The sequence below is a fragment of the Coloeus monedula genome (genome assembly GCF_965178545.1).
Source record: "Coloeus monedula genome assembly, chromosome: 4".
In the NCBI taxonomy this organism is placed as follows: domain Eukaryota; kingdom Metazoa; phylum Chordata; class Aves; order Passeriformes; family Corvidae; genus Coloeus; species Coloeus monedula.
The window spans coordinates 75,218,205-75,236,243 of NC_138784.1; the positions used below are offsets into that span (position 1 = coordinate 75,218,205).

General features: G+C 55.3%; 2 protein-coding genes across 3 annotated transcripts in view; both read left to right on the plus strand.

The window, feature by feature from the left end:
• Positions 1–351: 351 nt before the first annotated feature.
• Positions 352–11,780, plus strand: ZC3HC1 (zinc finger C3HC-type containing 1; the record flags this gene model as incomplete). 2 transcript variants are annotated; one of them, XM_082280047.1, is made up of 10 exons in its annotated part: positions 352–488; positions 1,595–1,705; positions 2,120–2,271; positions 6,672–6,755; positions 7,488–7,615; positions 8,551–8,711; positions 9,376–9,592; positions 9,795–10,004; positions 10,174–10,383; positions 11,359–11,780. In XM_082280047.1, 10 exons carry the CDS (start codon positions 352–354, stop codon positions 11,425–11,427), a joined length of 1,479 nt encoding a protein of 492 aa, XP_082136173.1. In that variant the 3' UTR covers positions 11,428–11,780. The 2 variants fall into 2 exon arrangements, with proteins under 2 accessions (XP_082136173.1, XP_082136174.1); XM_082280048.1 differs by having other exon boundaries at positions 9,798–10,004.
• A 2,441-nt stretch (positions 11,781–14,221) lies between these two features.
• UBE2H (ubiquitin conjugating enzyme E2 H) overlaps positions 14,222–18,039 on the plus strand; it is a 45,420-nt gene continuing 41,602 nt past the window's right edge. The window contains exon 1 of the mRNA XM_082280926.1: positions 14,222–14,483. Coding sequence (XP_082137052.1) covers positions 14,431–14,483 — 53 coding nt within the window. The 5' untranslated portion in view covers positions 14,222–14,430. The remainder of the gene's footprint in view (positions 14,484–18,039) is intronic.

The window sequence follows — 18,039 nt, forward strand, 5'->3', positions numbered from 1 at the left end:
CCTATCAGATGCGGGCTTGTTGGTAGGTGGGGAGAGGCCGCAGTGAGATCGCCGCTGTTGGGAGAGCTGAGCGATCGATCTAGGATGGAGCAATAGAACGCCGAGAGCGGAGGCGCGGGGACACTCGCGGGGACACTCCCGGGGACACTCGTGGGGACACTCACGGAGGCATTCTCAGGGACATTCTCGGGGGCTTCGGCGCTCCCCGAGCCCCCCGAGAGGTTTCGGGGGCCGTGTGGAGGTTGCGTGGGGTCATGAGCGACCCCACGGCGCGAGAGGAACGTTCGTGCTCGAGCGGAACGTTCGTGCAGAGCCGCGTTTCCCGGGCGGTGACAGGTGGGAGGGACCAAAATGGCGGCGCCCAGCGCCGAGGGAGCGGCAGTGGTGGCGGGGGAGGGGAGCCGAGCGCGGCCGCCCCCCGTCACCCCCCGGCAGATCCGCGACCTCATCGACGGCGGCATCGCCACCGAGGGACCCGGGCCCGGCGGGTGAGGGGCAGCGGCGGGAGGGACTCGCTGGAGCCGGGGCTGGGGTCGGGGTGAGGCCCAGCGGTGTGGCGCCGAGAGAGGGGAGGAGGGCTGGGGTCTCTTGAGGGAATTGGAAACTCCTCGGCGTTACTTGGAGTCCTGTGGGAGGGAGTTGGAGTCGGCGGGAGCGTGGCTGGAGGGGACTGGGATGTGCTGGGAATTATTATTGGGGAGGGATAGCGGGAAAAGAGGGTGATGGGGTGGACTGGGAAGCACGGGGAGTGCTGGGAACTGGGGGGTGCTGGGAGGGGGTACTGCTGGGATTAAGGGACACTGGGAGGGCCTACTGGTGGGACGAGGAGGCAGTGGGAATACTGGAGAGACTGTGGGGTGCTGTGAATATTGGAGAGACTCCCAGGAGCACTGGGAATACTGGAAGGACAAGGAAGCAGCAGTGCAAACAGCTGCTGGGACACTGGGAGGCAGCAGCGGGCACTGGGAGGGTACTGGGGGCACTGGGAGGACAGCCCAGGTAAGTGACCTGTGGAGTCCCCGTGGCCTGAACCGGCCACGTAGTGGTCACAGTGGTCACACCCTGGGGGGGGCACTGGGAGTCCCAGGGGTTACTGGTGAGCGCTGGGGAGACTGGGAGGCACTGCAGGCACAGGGCGCTGAGCTCTGGGGGCATCTCAGGGGCACCCTTGTCCCAACCATCCCTGGATTTTGGCTCATGGAAGGGTGTTGGGAAGAGGCCAAGGAGCAGCCATGGCGTCGGCATTCCAGCTTCGGGATCGACATCCCAGCCACGGATTCTGGTCTTGGGAGCATCCCAGGCTTCAGTCCTCAATCTGCCCTTGTTGGACTTGGAGAACAAATCCCTGTTTCCTCCTTGTCCCATCAAATCCCAACTGGCACAGCTGTCAGCCACTGGGGACACGTTCAAGGCACCCCTGGTGTTGCATTTTTTCATTGTTTTGTTAGGAATTAATTAAAAAGTGGGAATGAGGAGCTCTGGAGGAGGTCCTTGTCAGGATAAGCCTGAGGGATGGAGGGTTAGGAATTGCTCTGTGCTTTCTTTTATCAATGGAATCATTCCAGGAGTTTTCCTTGCTGGCTTTTCCTTTTAGGAAAGACACATCCAACTGCTCGGAGCCGGCTAATGGACCTTCCCAAATGGAGGCTCTTTCCTTGGACTCAGCCAGCAGGGAAGCCTATTTCAGCAGAGTGGAAACATTCACCATATCCTTTGGGATGCTGTAGATTCCACCTGGGAGTTGTGGGGGAAGGGATCCAGAGGGATCATTGATCCAACTCCCGTTCTTGCACAGACACCCCAAAATCCCACCCTGTCCCTGAGAGTTGCCCAGACACTCCTGGAGTGTGACCATTCCCTGGGGAGCCTTTTCCAATGCCCCACCACCCTCTGGGGGAAGAACCTTTTCCTAAAATCCAGCCTTTTCCTAAAATCCTCCCTGGCACAGCTCCAGCCATTCCCCATTTCCCTGCCCTGCTCCCAGGGAGCAGATCCCTGCCTGTCCCTCTGCTTCCCTTCCTGAGGAAGCTGCAGCCTGCTCCGAGCTCTCCCTTTCTTGGCAGCTTCTCCCCAGCCAGAACCAGGGGAATTTTATGGGATTTCCTCCTTGACGGGCTCACCCGCTGAAGTGGGCGGGCAAACCCCACGCGCTGTCCCCGCTGGTGTGCGCCAGGTTTGGCTGGGTCAACGTGGAGTGTGACATGCTGAGGTGCTCCAGCTGCCAGGCCTACCTGTGCATGAGCCTGCAGCTCGCCTTCGACCTCAGCAACTGTGCGTAGGGATGGGCCGGGATTCCGGGATTTCGGGATTTCGGGATGCAGGGGTGTGTCCAGGCTGGGGTTGGGTGTTTGGGGTGTCTGGGAAAACAGCTCAAGGTGAATACGTGGTGTTTAGTTGGGGGGAATGGGATAACAAATCCTGTTGCTGTTGTCAGGGGTGGGTTAGGATGGGAGAATTCCAGCTGGAAGAGGTTGTGGAATTGTAGAGAGTTTGGGTTGGAAGGGATCTTAAAGGTCATCGTGTTCTAGCCCCTTGTCGGAGGAATGGTGGTTCCAGGGAATGGTGGTTCCAAGGAATGGTGGTCCCAGGGAATGGTGGTTCCAGGGAATGGTGGTTCCAAGGAATGGTGGTCCCAGGGAATGGTGGTCCCAGGGAATGGTGGTTCCAAGGAATGGTGGTCCCAGGGAATGGTGGTTCCAAGGAATGGTGGTTCCAAGGAATGGTGGTCCCAAGGAATGGTGGTCCCAGGGAATGGTGGTTCCAAGGAATGGTGGTTCCAAGGAATGGTGGTCCCAGGGAATGGTGGTCCCAGGGAATGGTGGTTCCAAGGAATGGTGGTCCCAGGGAATGATGGTCCCAGGGAATGGTGGTCCCAGGGAATGGTGGTCCCAAGGAATGGTGGTTCCAAGGAATGGTGGTTCCAGGGAATGGTGGTCCCAGGGAATGGTGGTCCCAGGGAATGGTGGTCCCAGGGAATGGTGGTTCCAAGGAATGGTGGTCCCAGGGAATGGTGGTTCCAAGGAATGGTGGTCCCAAGGAATGATGGTCCCAGGGAATGGTGGTCCCAGGGAATGGTGGTCCCAAGGAATGGTGGTCCCAAGGAATGATGGTCCCAAGGAATGGTGGTCCCAAGGAATGGTGGTCCCAAGGAATGATGGTCCCAAGGAATGATGGTCCCAAGGAATGGTGGTCCCAAGGAATGGTGGTCCCAGGGAATGGTGGTCCCAGGGAATGGTGGTTCCAAGGAATGGTGGTCCCAAGGAATGGTGGTCCCAAGGAATGGTGGTCCCAGGTGACACTTTACCGTGCCATAAATCAAGTCTCTCGTGATGGGAGAGAATTTGCTGGAAGTTCTTGCAAGGAGTTTAAAAGATAAAGCAAGACGTCTTCTGTAGTTCCAATGCCTCCAGAGAGTTGTTTATTGAGTCTTATCAGAGGAACTGAGCCACCAGCATGACCCAGGTACAGCATGGAAGGAGGAAAAGTAGGAGTGAGAGCGAGAGAGAGCAGTTATCAAGATTTACACAGCCTTTTAAAGACATTTTAACCAATAGTTACTAAAAACGTACATTATTTTCATTTTCTTACCAATTATTCAGTAACACGAGCAGGAACTGCCGAATTTTCTATCCAATCAATCCAAACTACTTTAACTGCAGAACATGGAGTAGTAGAAGAAGGAGAAGAAGGTTTAGAGAACACCAATCCTCCATTTTGATATTTTTTACTCTTATCTTTTTACTACAAAGAGAAGCCTAAAACCTCTAAATTTTTCACCCTGTGCCAATCTCACACAGTAGTCTATCACCTAATTCACACCACTGGATTTTCTAGTTGTTGTCTGACTGTTGGTAATTTTTTCCAAGGTTTAAAGCTAAACCAGTGGTGTCCAGCGGGGTAAAAACCCTTAGAAACAGGCAGAGAAATATTCTCGGCACTCCTGCATCAGGGAATGATGATCTTAGGGAATGATGGTCCCAGGGAGAAATGGTTCCAAGGAATTATGACTTCAAGGAATGATTGTCCCAGGGAATGATGGTCCAAGGAATGGTGGTTCCAGGGAATAATGATCCCAAGGAGTGATGGTCCCAAGGAGTGATGGTTCCAAGGAATGGTGGTCCCAGGGAATAATGGTTCCAAGGAATTATGACTTCAAGGAATGATTGTCCCAGGGAATGATGTCCCCAAGGAGTGATGGTCCAAGGAATGGTGGTTCCAGGGAATAATGGTCCCAAGGAATGGTGGTCCTAAGAAATGATGGTTCCAAGGAGTGATGGTCTCAGGGCATGATGGCCCCAAGGAATGATGGTCCTAAGGAATGATGGTTTCAGGGAAAAATGGTTCCAAGGAATGATGGCCCCAGGGAATGATGGTTCCAAGGAATTATGGTTTTAGGGAATGATTGTCCTGGGGAATGATGGCCCCAAGGAGTGATGGTTCCAAGGAATGGTGGTCCCAAGGAATTATGGTTCCAAGGAATAATGGTCCCAAGGAGTGATGGTTCCAAGGAATGGTGGTCCTAAGGAATGATGGTCCCAGGGAAAAATGGTTCCAAGGAATTATGGTTCCAGGAAATGATTCTCCCAGGGAATAATGGTTCCAAGGAATGATGGTTTCAGGGAATGATTGTCCCAGGGAACGATGGTCCCAAGGAGTGATGGTTCCAAGGAATGGTGGCCCCAGGGAATAATGGTGTCAAGGAATGATGGTTCCAGGGCATGATGATCTCAGGGCATGATGGCCCCAAGGAATGATGGTCCTAAGGAATGATGGTTTCAGGGAGTAATGGTTCCAAGGAATTCTGATCCCAGGGAAAGATGGTCCCAGGGAAAAATGGTTCCAAGGAATGATGGTTTCAGGGAATGATTGTCCTGAGGAATGATGGCCCCAAGAAGAGATGGTTCCAAGGAATTCTGGTCTCAGGGCATGATGATCTCAGGGGACGATGGTCCTAAGGAATGATGGTTTCAGGGAATAATGGTCCCAAGGAATTCTGTTCCCAGGGAATGGTGATCTCAGGGAATGATGGTTCCAGGGAATGATGGAATTCTCACTGGAAAAAATGTCTTTTTTCTACTGCACCCTGTCCCCACTGCTCCTTATCTTCTCCATGGAAGGGAGACCCTCCCCCCTCTCTGTATCCATCCTTTAAGGACTGGGAAACCCCAGTGAGGTTCCACCTGAGCCTTCTCTTCTCAGGGAATCATGGAATGGAGTCCCAGGATGGTTTGGGTTGGAAAGGACCTTAAAGATCATCCCAGTTCATCCCCTGCCATGGGCAGGGACACCTCCCACTATCCCAGGCTGCTCCAGGCCCCGTCCAACCTGGCCCAGAACATTCCAGATCCACGAGGACCACTTATTCCAAGTGCCTGAGCACTTCGGGACTGACCAAACCTTACATCAGATCCAGGGAATTATCCAAAACCATCTGACACACTTCCAGGCTTGGGGCATCCATCATCTCTTGGAATATTCCAGAGTTGGATCATCCTTTTGGTAAAGAAATAATTCCTAGTGTCGAGCCTGAGCCAGCCCTGGTGCAGCTGTGAGCCATTCCCATGCTGGAATGCTGTGCCAGTCCTATCACAGGATCCCAGGGAGAAGAGCTCAGCACTTCCCTCCTCAGGAAGGTGCAGAATTCACCCCTCATCCTCCTTTTCTCCAAACAACCCCAGGACCTTCAGCCTCTTCCAGGTTTTCCAGCTGTTTCTCTGGCCTTGTTGCCCTCTGGATGCATTTAAGGATCCTTTTAAAAATTTTCTTTCCCAATTCCTGCATCTTCTGCCCTGATCCTCCAGTGAATTTTTCCAGGGTGGTGCTCACCGAGGCCACTCAGACAGAAATTACATTGTTGAGATTTAATTAATAAACTCCTTATTATCCCACCAGGAAGTGTCATCCCCACTCCTCAATTTTCCTGGCTGCAATTCCTTGCTCCTGCTCCCTGGAGGTGAACAGGGAGCACATGCCTGCTGCCTGCCAGGTGCAGTGTGGCTCGTGGGAATACTGAGCCTTTCCTTTTGGGTCACTCAATATCAACATTCCCTGTTTGTTCAGATTATCTCTGTTAAATAAACCTTGGCCTAATTATCCGTTGGGAATCACGCTGGGTTAGGAAAACCTAAAATAATCAAAGATTGGGAAGAAGGCATCGAAAATCAAATTGGAAGAGAAATGATTTGGTTGTGAAAGTGTGAATAAGTGAAATTAAATGTCAGATCCTTTTTTGGGGGGAAGTTTGGTTTCCAGACATGACTGGGATTTGGCTCCTATAGCCAGGGTGGAGGGATCAGCTTAGCCAGGGATTGGCAGCATCCCAGGAGGAAAAACTGGCAGGATCCAGCGGGTTCTGTGCCCGTGGTTGGCTTGGGCTGGTTTTCCACAGGCTCCCCTGCTCCTGTGCCTGGGAACGGGAGGGATTTTGGCTGTGGGCACATGGAACTGCTGAGGTGACATTTGCTGTTCCGGGGCTGCCTGAGGGAGCCTGGAATTCCTCGTGGTGGGAAGAGGAAGGGAGGGAAGTCTGAGGTGAAGCTTCAGGCTCTGCAGCCTTCAGCATCTGAAGGAAGCTTTCACATCCTGGTGGCTTCCTCTCCTGGGTTGGTTTTCCCAGCCATTCCCTGAGGAGGTGGCTCTGCAGGGAAGTATTCCTGAGTTTTTCCCTGCAGACAAGGAGCGCTGTGAGGAGCTCAGGAAGGCCCTGTGCACTGCCCACGAGAAGTTCTGCTTCTGGCCAGACAGCCCCTGCCCAGGTTGGTGCCTCGGATTCCTGCAGGATCCAGCGTTATTCCCATTTTTTCCCCCTCCTTCCTGTTGTTATTCCTGTCATCACACTCTCCTTTTCCCTGTGGGAATGATGAAACACAACAGGAAATGAACATCCCTGAGCAGCCTCAGCAAATAAAAGCCCCAGGGCTGTATCCAGCTCTTCCTAGCCTTTGGATGCCTCTGGAACAGTTAAAGCGGTTTTTGGGTTTTAACTGGGAGGGGACGGGGGAGGTTGGATGTCATGGAATGCTCAGAGAGGGGTAGATCCTAACTTTGAAGCTGTGCTGCTTGGGAATGCTGTGAAGGGAAGAGGCTGTGCTGAACTTTTCCTTTAAAAGCTAAAAAAAAAAATTATGGAATTGTTGGGATTGGAAGGGACCTCAGAGCCCCTCCAGTGCCAGCCCTGCCATGGCAGGGACACCTCCCACTGTCCCAGGTTGCTCCAAGCCCCAATGTCCAACCTGGCCTTGGACACTTCCAGGGATCCAGGGGCAGCCCCAGCTGCTCTGGGAATTCCAGCCCAGCCCCTCCCCACCCTCCCAGCCAGGAATTCCTTCCCAAGATCCCATCTAAACTTTCCCTCCTTCTGCTTAAGGTCATTCCCTCGTATTCTCTCACTACGTTTGTGTGGACACCCTGGCTGGGCTCGTGTCTCCCCTTTCCCTGTGGGATAAGGAGGGCTTGGGAAGGCTGAGCACAGCTTTTCCTCTCACCAGATCGCTTTGCCAGGCTGCTGGTGGATGAGCCCAGAGTCCTTCTCCAGGACTTCCTGGATCGCTTCCAGAGCTTGTGTCAGCTGGAGCTGCAGCTGCCCTCCCTCAGACCAGAAGACCTGAAAAACATGGTGAGTTCCCTCCTGCTCCCAAAATCTGGAGCATTCCAGGCTCCAGTGATGATCCCAGGCGCACCCAAAATCAGGAATTTCAGCTTCTGTGCGTGAGGGATCTGCTCCCACCTTGTTTTTTCCCTTGGACATTCCCCATGTGATGGTTCCACCATGGAAACATGTAAAAAAGGAGTTTGGAATGGCTCATGAGCTGGGAAGTGGGCTGTGGTGTCTGCTTCCCACTCTGGACCTTTCCCAGTGTCCAGGATTCTCTGTGGTGCCTTGGAGGAGTGATTTGGGATCCCACAGACTCCTTTGGGAGCTCCAAGCACTCCATGAGGAGTGGCAGCCCACAGATTGCTCCTTTAGCTGGGATGCCACACGACTGGAGACAGGAATGTGGGATGCCAGAGGCTGCCCTGGACCAGAGGTGTGGGCAGAGCCCTGGGAAGGTGAAGGAGCCCGAGGAGGCTCCTTAGGCAGGAGGGAAAAGCAGGAACAGCCGGGAACAAGTGTGGAATTGCCTCCCTGTTGGAACCTGTCCTGGCCCTGCCCTGCTCCAGCCAAGTCTGGCTCATTGGATACTCTCTTGGCAGGGAACAGATGGCTCTGGGCAGCCAGGAGCCATGTGGGATCCAGGGAATCTTCATCCATTCAGCAGAGCCACAGGGGTGTTTTAGGGCTGGCTGAGCTCGGAAACCACCGGAGACTCCCAAAACCACGGCAGAAATGGGACCTGCTCCACTGCTTGGGGGAGCAGATTGTGCCTGGGCAGATTTCATGGAATGGGGAGCCAGAGGGAATGAGGAAACCATGGCTCTGAGTGACTTTTCCCTGTTAACCAGAGCTGAGCGTGCCAGATGATGCAATTCCAGGGGGTGGAAAAGGGATTTTTCTCCATGTGGGACACGATTTGGGAGTAAAACCAGTGCATTTTATCCCTGTGCTCGCAGTCCCTGACAGAGGAAAGGATCACTCGGCTCCTCCAGCTCATCGGGGAGGAGCTGGAGCACAAAGGAACAGAGGGAGAGAAGCCTCCCAGGAAGTTTTCCACGGAAATCCTGCAGGTGCACGTTCCCGCCTGTATCCTGGCGCTGTGTGGCTGGACCTGCAGGTGGGCAGGGCTGCAGGGATGGGCCTGGAATGTCCTTCACACTCTGGGCTTGCCATAAAAGCTGTTGGAAGCTTGAGGAACGTGGAATGTTCCTCCTGTGCAATGTTCAGTATCCCCTATTTCACTATTTTTGTGTTTTCCCTCTTTTCCATGATGCTCCCACTTCCCTCATTTCACTGTTTTCCTGTTTTTCCTCTTTTCCACCATGCTTCTGCCTACCTTATTTTATTTTCCCATTTTCCCCTCTTTTTCACTCTGATCCTGCTTCCCTTATTTAACTATTTTCACACTTTCCCCCTACATTTCTGCTTCCTTTTTTTCACCATTTTCCTATTTTCCCTCTTTTTTCCCCTCTGTTCCTGCTTCCTGGCAAGGCAAAATGCAATTGAGCCAGTTTAAATCAACATCATGGATTGGCTTTAATGAACTTCTTTCTCTGACTTTTCCAAGCCCAGGCTTATCCCTGATGACCTCTCCTGACTTTCCCCATCCCTGGAAGTCTGTCCAAAGCCCTGTTGGATGTGGCTTGGAGCAGCCTGGGATAGTGGGAGGTGTCGCTGCGCATGAGGGGTTGGAATGAGAGGATCTTTATGTCCCTGCCACCCCATCCCAGGATTCCATGAGGATTCCATGAGGATTCCATGACTTGGCTCTGTCCCCACAGGGCTGCCTCCGGCTCCGTGAACCTCTCTGTGATCACCTGCTCGCGCTGCATGAGGAAGGTGGGGCTGTGGGGCTTCCACCAGCTGGAATCTGCAGCTCCAGAGCCAGATTCCTGCGGCTCCAGCAGCACCACCCCGGCTGCTCCCGAGCGCTTCCCGCCCGTTCCCACATCCCCACGCAGGATGCTCACACGGAGCCAGGATCCGGGATCTGAGCAGGTACATCCCGGCATCGCTGGGCGGTGCAGGGACACCTGGCCAACTCCAGGTGCTCCAAATCCCGGGCTGCCCTCATCCGCATCCAATGGACACATCCTTGTGGTGGGAAGAGCTCCTGTGGGATGGCTGAAGAGGATTGGAGCCGGACAGGGCCCCCTTGGTGACCAGAGGAGCTCCATTAATTCCATGTTTTTCCCCCCAGCAGCACGAAAAGAACCCATCCCCAGCTGTGTCCCGCCCACGGGTTTGGGATTCTCCCAACTCCATCGACCGGGGCGAGTTGGATGGGACCAGCCCCACCCTGAGGAGCCGCCCCGTGACCCGGAGCATGGGACAGGGGGACAACATGGAAGTGCCATCCAGCCCTGTGCGCAGGGCCAAGCGGGCACGGCTCTGCTCTTCCAGCAGCTCGGTGAGTGATGGGGGCACAGGGATGCAGGCAGGGTGCTCCTGAGCCGGGGATTTGGTGGTGTCCCCCTAGCTGGCTCAGGGCTGGGCTTTGGGCACGGAGAGGGTTTCTTGGAGTCTGTTGAAACCATCCCATCGTTGTGTCCCTTCTCTGTCACCTCCTCGCTTCCCAGGATGCTTCCCTGAGGAGCTTCTTTCACCCCAGCTCTCAGCACCGCGATTGGTGTCCCTGGGTCAACACCGGGGAGGGAGAGGAATCCCTGGAAGATGCTGCATCCCAGATGGAGAAGGAGCCTGGGAAGGCTGAGCCAGGCTGGGAAGTGGTGCTGAAGAAGCTCCTTGGCATCCGAAAATGTGACACAGTGCCCGAGGCAGAGCCAGTGGTGAGCATCCCGAACCAGAATGCTGCTTGCCCAGGCAGCAAAATTTTGGGCTGGATGGGCTTTGTTTGGGCTAGACACAATCCCAGCCAGGTGACAAGGACCAAACTGCAGAGGCTGAGCTTCCCCTCCGGCGTTCCCACAGCCAGGCTCCATCCCATGCCAGGCTGGGATGCTCGGGGGCTGCTATAAATAACAGCCATTCCCAAGCGCCTCGGTGCTGCCCAAGATCCAGTTTCATTCCATGTCCCCAGAGCTCCTCTCTGCAGCCATCCTGATTCCTGGCTCCAGGTTCTTGGATTGCCAGGTTTGCCAAGCCAGGGGAACAGAGCTGAGGCCACAGCTCCCTCCCCAAGTGGCTGTGGAGCAGCTGCTGCCTCCCTGGATCTCATTATCCACTTGGATTCCTCCTGCCAGCTCCTTCCTGCTTTGCTTGGAACTCAGAGGAGCAGTGGAGCATTCCTGCTTCAGGATTTGTCCTGGATTTCATGTGATTTGTGTCCCCAGCAGGTCCCTTGTAGTGGGAGGTGTTCCTGCCCACGGCAGGGGGTTGGAGCTGGGTGATCTTTAAGGTCCCTTCCAACCCAACCCATTCCATGATTCCATGATTCTGGCTCTGCCTTGTGCCAGGAAAGCTCCAGACAGTCCAGTAGGACCAGTCACAAGTCAGAGGCACCAGACCCAGCTGGAGCAGGGGATGGTTGGAGTCCCTTCCTGCTTTTTGGGGTCCTTTCCTGCTTTTTGGAGTCCCTTCCTGCTTCTTGAGAGTCCCTTCTTGCTTGTAGTCTCCTTGTTTTCCCCTCCAGCTGGCAAATTGGGGTCATGAAGATCAGGAACAAACTGCTGTCCTGGCAGCCAGCTGGGATATTTTGGATGGTTTTTTGCTGCAGTTTCTCCTCGTGCCCTTTGCCACTGGCAGTTGCAGGTCCTGTTCCAGTGCTTTGACCTCTGGATGTTGCTTTGTTCTGTCTCTTCCAGAGTCTCTCGGAGAAGTCCTGCAAGGTGTTCCGCATTTTCCGGCAGTGGGAGAGCATGAATTCCTCCTGAGCAGGCCACTGCCTCTGGAAACCAGCACAGGGCATCAGGAGAGATCCAGCCTCTGTCGTTCCTGCAGCAGCTCCGTGCCCTGGGAAGGCGATCTGAGGAAGCTCCACGCCAAACAGAGCCCTGGCCACGCTGGGATCCCCTTCCCTGACTGCCTTCCTGAAGCCCCTGCCTTCACAAACTGCTGCTGTGTCCCTCAGCTCTGAGGGCTGGAGCTGGGATGTGCCATGGGCACGTGGGGTGATGAGGGGACACCGTCACCTCTGAGGTGTCCGTGGTGTCCGGCCGCGTCCCGCCGCCGGCAGCGCACGGAAGTGACGCCAGGTGGGAATAAACATTTCATTTTTATTGTTTGGCTTTTTCCTTCCTGCTGGTGTGGTGCTTTTTCCCAAGGCAGGAGGAGCTCGGGAGCTGGTGTAGCTCCTGTATCCCTTGGGGTTCTTGTCCTTGTGGGATCAACATCTGGCTGCCTCCCTGTTTCCCACTCCACATCTTGTTGTCTTGTTTGCCTGTTGTGTGGGCGTTTTTCCATTGCCTCAATCCCTGGCCTTGTGTCCCTCTGCTGGTGGCCAGTTTGGGGGAATAAATCCCCCAGGTTGGAGGCTAGGACGCAGCCAAAAGCTGGGAAGAGTTTCCATGGCTTGGGCTGCTGGGAAGGGAGAGGTCTCCATGGAAGGGAGAGAAGAAGCCAAGAGAGGAGACAGTGCTGTCATTTCCGTCCTTGAGGATGTTGGGGAAGGGGCTTTGGGAAGGGCTGAGATTCCACAGACAGCCCTGCACAGTTGGGTCTCCTCACTCCAGGTCTGTGGATATGGGTGGAGGCACAGGGATATGTCTTTTTTTTTTTTTTTTTTTTTTTTTGAGGAAAGGAGCTCCTGCCTCGGTTTCCCCAGCCCCAGCTTCGAGGTTTCATCCTGCCTCATTCCCTTGGAGGAATTTTCTGGCCATGCTGTGCCTGGGAATGCAGGGGCTGCCTTGGTCACGGCTGATCCGAGCTCTCCCTGAGCCCCAAAAACTTGGGGGTGCACCAGCCCACCTGGGGGCTTCTCCTGGGATCCACTGTTCTGGGATAGGTGTATCCCTCTTGGGCAGGAATCCCATGGGAAGCAGCAGGACCTGAATTTGGGTGAATTACCTTCTCTTCCTAAGGGGATTCTAATTAAAGGGCCTTAACGAGGGGCTGCTTCACCCCCATGGCCCTGCTGGGCTGGGAGTTGGGGTGAAGTTGGGGATACCCCCGATCCAGAGGGGTGAGGATGGGCTGGGAAGTGCCTGGGATGGGCAAGCAAGAGCCCCTTTTCCAGCTGCCTGGACCTACAGATCCCTCTGTTCCCCACAGCTCCCCATGGCTTCCCCATTCCTTACATCTCCCCTCAACTCTGGCTCCCAACAGCTTCCCCCATTCCCAGTGATTTCCAGCAGCTCCCCATGGCTCCCCCTATTCCCTACATTCACTCTCCATGGATTCCGATGCCCTCCTTGCTCCCCCCATCTCCGTTTTGCTCCATGATCAGGGAACCACCCTGCAAATCATGGGATGCACCCATTCCAGGGAGGATGATACCCCCATTCCAGGGTGGGAAAGGCCAGCCACAACCCCTGTATCCCAATTTCCAGACCCAGGAGGGCTCAGAGGGTCGCCAAAATTCCCTCTGCACTCGCATCCTGAGGTCTGGGTGCTGGCCTTAAGGCATTCCAAAAAGGAACGGGGTGCTGTTGTAGTCCCTAAAAGCCTGGAATAATCCCTGTTGCAAAATTGGTGTTTCACAGATGGAATACCAGCATTCCAGGAAATTATGGTAAAATCCTTATTTTCCCTGTCCAGTTCTCCCAGTTGCTTGGAGCCAGTCAGGGAATATTGTGGCCTGGGAAATACAGGACCCTCTATCCCAAATTTTCCAGCTGCTCTGTTCAAATATAACCCTGTCCCCCTCCCAAATTCCCCCTTGGAATGTGGGGAGTGGATTTGAGTCCCCTCTGGTGGTGTCACCTCCTGCCCCTGCCAGACTCAGGGCTTGTTGAGGCATTAAATAGAGGAACTTTTTGGGATTCTTTGGCTGTATCTCCTCCCCATGGGGGGAGGAAGCACCGGGGCAAATTTATGGGATGATGCTGGGGTCAGGAATGCGGGGCGTGGAGGTTCCACACCAGAATCCCATCAGCTTGGGAGACACCCATTAGTGCTGTCATCATCCGGGTGGGTAAACTGAGGCACCGGGAAATGCTTTGCCGGTGTCACACCGGAAAGCCGGAATGGTGACTCCTGCTGTAGGGCCTGGCCAGCCGCCACATTCCCGCTTGGATTGAACGGGATTGCCATGGGTGCACTCCGTAGTCTGTGGGGTGATTCCCTGAGCCTGGGGAGGTCAGGCAAAGTGGAGATGGGGCAGCAAGTGCGGGGCATCAAAATCCATGGGGAACAGGGGTAGCGCAGGGAATAACGGGAAACCATTGGCCCTGACATGGGTGGTTCTTTGGCCATGGTGGGAACAGACAAAGTGGAAAGGGGGAATAAGGGGAGTGTCAGAATCTATTGGGAATGGGGGAGACACAAGGAATACGGGGAGCCGTGGGGAATTACGGGAAACATTGGACAGGGAGGAACTGGAGATCTGCGGCCCCAGCGGGGCCTCGAACCCCCGGCCCCTCCATCACGCCCCACTCCACCTACCCCCCTCAGAACTACAACTCCCGGCGTGCCTCGGGGCCGGCGGTGCGTTGCGGGTGCGGCCAATGGGAGTGCCGCGGGGCGGTGACGTCACCGCAGGTGACGTCAGGGGTCCAGAGAGAGGCTGGGGCAGAGGCGGCCGGAGCGGCTGAGGGAGCGCGAGCGGCGCGGGGGGGCTCTGTCGGCGACAGCGGCGACAGGAGCGGCGACAGCGACAGCGGCGGGTCCCAGCGCCTCGCAGCCCGGCGCTCCCCCGCTCCCCTCGGTGCCGGGCGGCCCCGGCCCGCGGCGGCGGCGCTGACAGCCCGCCCGGAGCCCCGGGGGCGGCCGCGGCCACCATGTCGTCCCCCAGCCCGGGCAAGAGGCGGATGGACACCGACGTGGTCAAGCTGTATCCTTGCCGTGCCCCCCCCCGGGCCCACGGGGGACGAGGATCCCCTCCTTCCCCCTCCCCCCCCACGGCCGGGCCTGCGGAGGGGCGGGAGGGCGGGGGGCACCGGGGACCCCCGCCGGGGTCGCCCCCCAAACCCCCCATTCGCACCCCCTCGGCCTCTCCCCGGAGCTGGGGGTTGGATCTGCCCCCCCACCCCCACCAGGGGAGGCCTAACCCCGCTTCTGCTGTATTTTGGGGGGTTTATCCCCCTCTGTGGCTTGACAGACAGCCCTGGGGGTGTCCCTGCAGACCCCCCCTTGGTGATGCTCCCCCAATCTGGGTGCCCCGCACCCCCTCTTGCCTGCCCTGGGGAGGGTGAGGAAGGGGAGAGCAGTTCCAGCAGCCACAGCCCAAAGAAAGGCTTTTGTGGGGTTTATTATTATTATTTATTCCCCCATTTCACCCCGCGGTTCACGAAGCTTCTGTTGCCGGCTGAGGGATTTAATTTTTTGGGGAGGACGGCGGGGGGGGTCCCTCGGGGTCTGGTTCAGCAGACCCAGGGGTGGGTGAAGGGCATCAGGGCCTGAGCCCGTCTCCCAAGAGGTTTATGTAACCTTCCAGGTTTAGTTAGGCTTTATTACTTTTTATTTTCCCCCTTCTTCCTTGATAGATCTGTTTATATTTTTCCTCCTTGTTTTTATTCCTGGCCCTTTACGGGGCGGTGAATCCCTTTTTCTCTCTGTCTGGAGAGTGGGTGGCGTTGAAATATACCATTGGGAATTCGGTTCTAGGATTGTTTTATTAATAGTTTTTGTTTACAAGGTGGCGGTGTGAGCCGGGAAAGGGTAGGAATGACAAGAGTGGATGAAATGTTTTTTGGATCTGTCGCCTGAACGTGCCCGACCTCAGCAGGACTTGGGGCTGGTGGCTCTGCCGTGGTGGTGTCGAGGGGTCGAGAAACGGGTCTGATTTAGTTCCCAGAGAGAGATAAACAAACTTATCTGGATTTGGTGGTGTTTTTTTGGAAGGGGGGGTGTAGGGAGGAGCAGCAGCAGCGCTCCTGTTTGTGGCTTATCGAAGGAAACTTGTGTTTGACGTTCGCCCTGCGCCTTTCTCCCCACAAAGCTGCTCTTGGTGTATTTTTCGCCCTGTTTTTAAGCAAATAGGAAATGAGTCCTGATGGTGCTCGAATCGGAGCTATTTTTATCCAGGGGTTTAAAGTTACACACATGTCAGACTCCGCCAATTGCGATCGATGCTTAATCGCACCGGGAGGAGGGTCGGGAATTCCAGCTGTTTAGTGAGGGGGGAAAAACCTTTCTTAGGGATACCCTGGAAAGAGCTCTGGGCCAGAGAGGGGCCGAGGCCCAACCTGATCGGCTGCTGCTCTGTTTCCCTTTCCCCTCCCCCTCTCTTCTCCTTTTTTTCCCCTTTTTTGTTCGGTTCCTCGCCGACATCTCCAGCGATCGCAGCATTTTGGAGGACAAAGAGCAGGTTTTCCCTGTGAAGTGGCTTTGCTGTGTGTTTCTAGGAGCTGGGTAGGTAGAAAGCCCCGAATATCTGGGATTCCTCTCGGTGCTGGGGAGTTTCTGCTCTGCTCTTTCTGACCCCTGACAAAAGGAACCCCGAAGGCTTTTCCAAAAGCGAAGCCGTTGTTGTCGGCGCAGCCGTCCCTGTTTTCCAAGGGGTGAGGGTTAGAGCAGTCGGTCTCCTGCGGACAACAAACTTAGGAAGTTGGATGTGTCAGATGACTCCTCACCACTCCTCCCTCCCTCGCTCCCTCCCTCCCTCCCTCCCTCCCCAGCCTTTTTTGTTTGTCTGCCTGACTTGCCCGGGGTGAGCAGCTCACTAGGCCCCGGCTCCCGAGACGCTTCCCTGGGGAATCTCCCCCTCTGGAAGCTGATCTGAAATCAGGGTCTCCTTTGAGACATGGCAGCGAGGAGGGTCTTGGTGGTGGCCAGAGGAGAAGGGATTCGTCTGAAGGAATGTGCTTGAAGGCAGCTCCTCCTGGGGCTTTGAGGGTTTTGTTGCTGTGTAGGGTTTTTGTTTGGGGTTTTTTCCCCCATTTTGCTGCCATTTTCATTACAGTTTCCCTTTTCATCCCCTTTCCACGTCTCCAACAGAGAATAATAGTATGGATTTATGGCCTGCCAAGGGCTACCTTTCCCAGTAGGGAGGGGGCACCGAGCAGAGTGAATAACACTCCTGCCTTCTCCTGCTCTGGCAGGTTTAGGAGCCGAGCGAGGTCTTTTTATGATTCCTATTTTCAATCCTAACACGTCCGTGTCCTTTTGTGGATGCCTCTTTGTGAGGAGGGAAGGGGAGAGGTGGCTGCTCTCCGTGGGGCTGCAGGGAGGGCAGAGCTCTGCGTGAATGTGTGGAACTGATGTTTAATAATCTCCTGGACGAGGATGTGCTCAAACTCCCCGTCACTCATTGTCTCCCTCCGGATGGGGTTTGTAGTGCTGAGGCTGGGAAAAGAGAGCCATAATCCCTCCTTCCCCTTTTGGGGGGCTCCAGCCAAAGTTTCCTGGGTAACCTGGTGACCCCTCAGAGTAGAGGTTTTTCAGGAAGGCTCTGTGCTCCTCAAAACACCTCCAGACCTGCTCGCCAGCGGCCTGGAAGCACAGGGTTATCCCACCGGGAAGCACCCAAACTCTAGGCCAGGCCTCTCCAGGTAGCTCCCACCCCGGGGACGGCAGAATGGGGGCTCCCCTTTGTGGTTCCCCGCAGTTTTGGGGCGAGTGCTGGCCTCGGAGCCGTGTTTGCAGGGAAAAGGCCTCGAGCTCTCACAACTCCGCGGATTGGCTGCTCTGTTACTACCCGGAAACCGGGCCCGGGGCAGAGCGAGGCTGCAGCTGATGGGGTGCCCCAGCCAGGGTGTTTACACCCATGGGGGGACCCACCCCAGCACCCCCATCCCCCCGCAAACCACAGGGCAGTTTCCCGTTCCAAGCCGGGGTTTATTGTTCCGTGGCCGCTCCGCTCGCAGCTTCCCCTTGGCCGGGAGTTTATTTAGCGCTGATTTATTTTCCTCCTTTTGTGGATAAATGCTGCTGGCTGGGTTGTAGTCCCCGAGCTCTATTTTTAAGCGTCAGAGCTGGAAAAGGGAAGTGTCACCCTGTTTTGTGCCTGAAAGGAATTATAAATAGTGGCCAGCTTTGTTTGAATCTCCCTGTGCTGCCCAGTTTGCAGAGCCGGGGGTTTGGGAGGCGCATCGGGAGCGTAATTCACGGAGCGTTGCACTCCCTGCTAATTTTAGGCTCGTCCTGAGTCAAGGAGAATAAAGGTACAAAGCTCCTTAGTTTACCTGCGGAGCATTTTGTAATCTCAAAACTCCCCCCCGTGTTTGCTCCATCGAGGCAAAGGGTAGGACAGAGTTTACATTTGGGATAAATTCCTTTTTCTGGTCGTTATAGGCTTACACCGCACTTATCATCCCACTTGAACACCTTCCAAGAGTGGCGTTGAGCAATCGCGGGGTCACGTGGCTTTGTTCTCTTTGGCCTGTCCCCAGGGAAGAGCGTGTGCACTGGAATGTCTTGTTTTGGTAGGGTTTGGTGGGGCTTTGTTG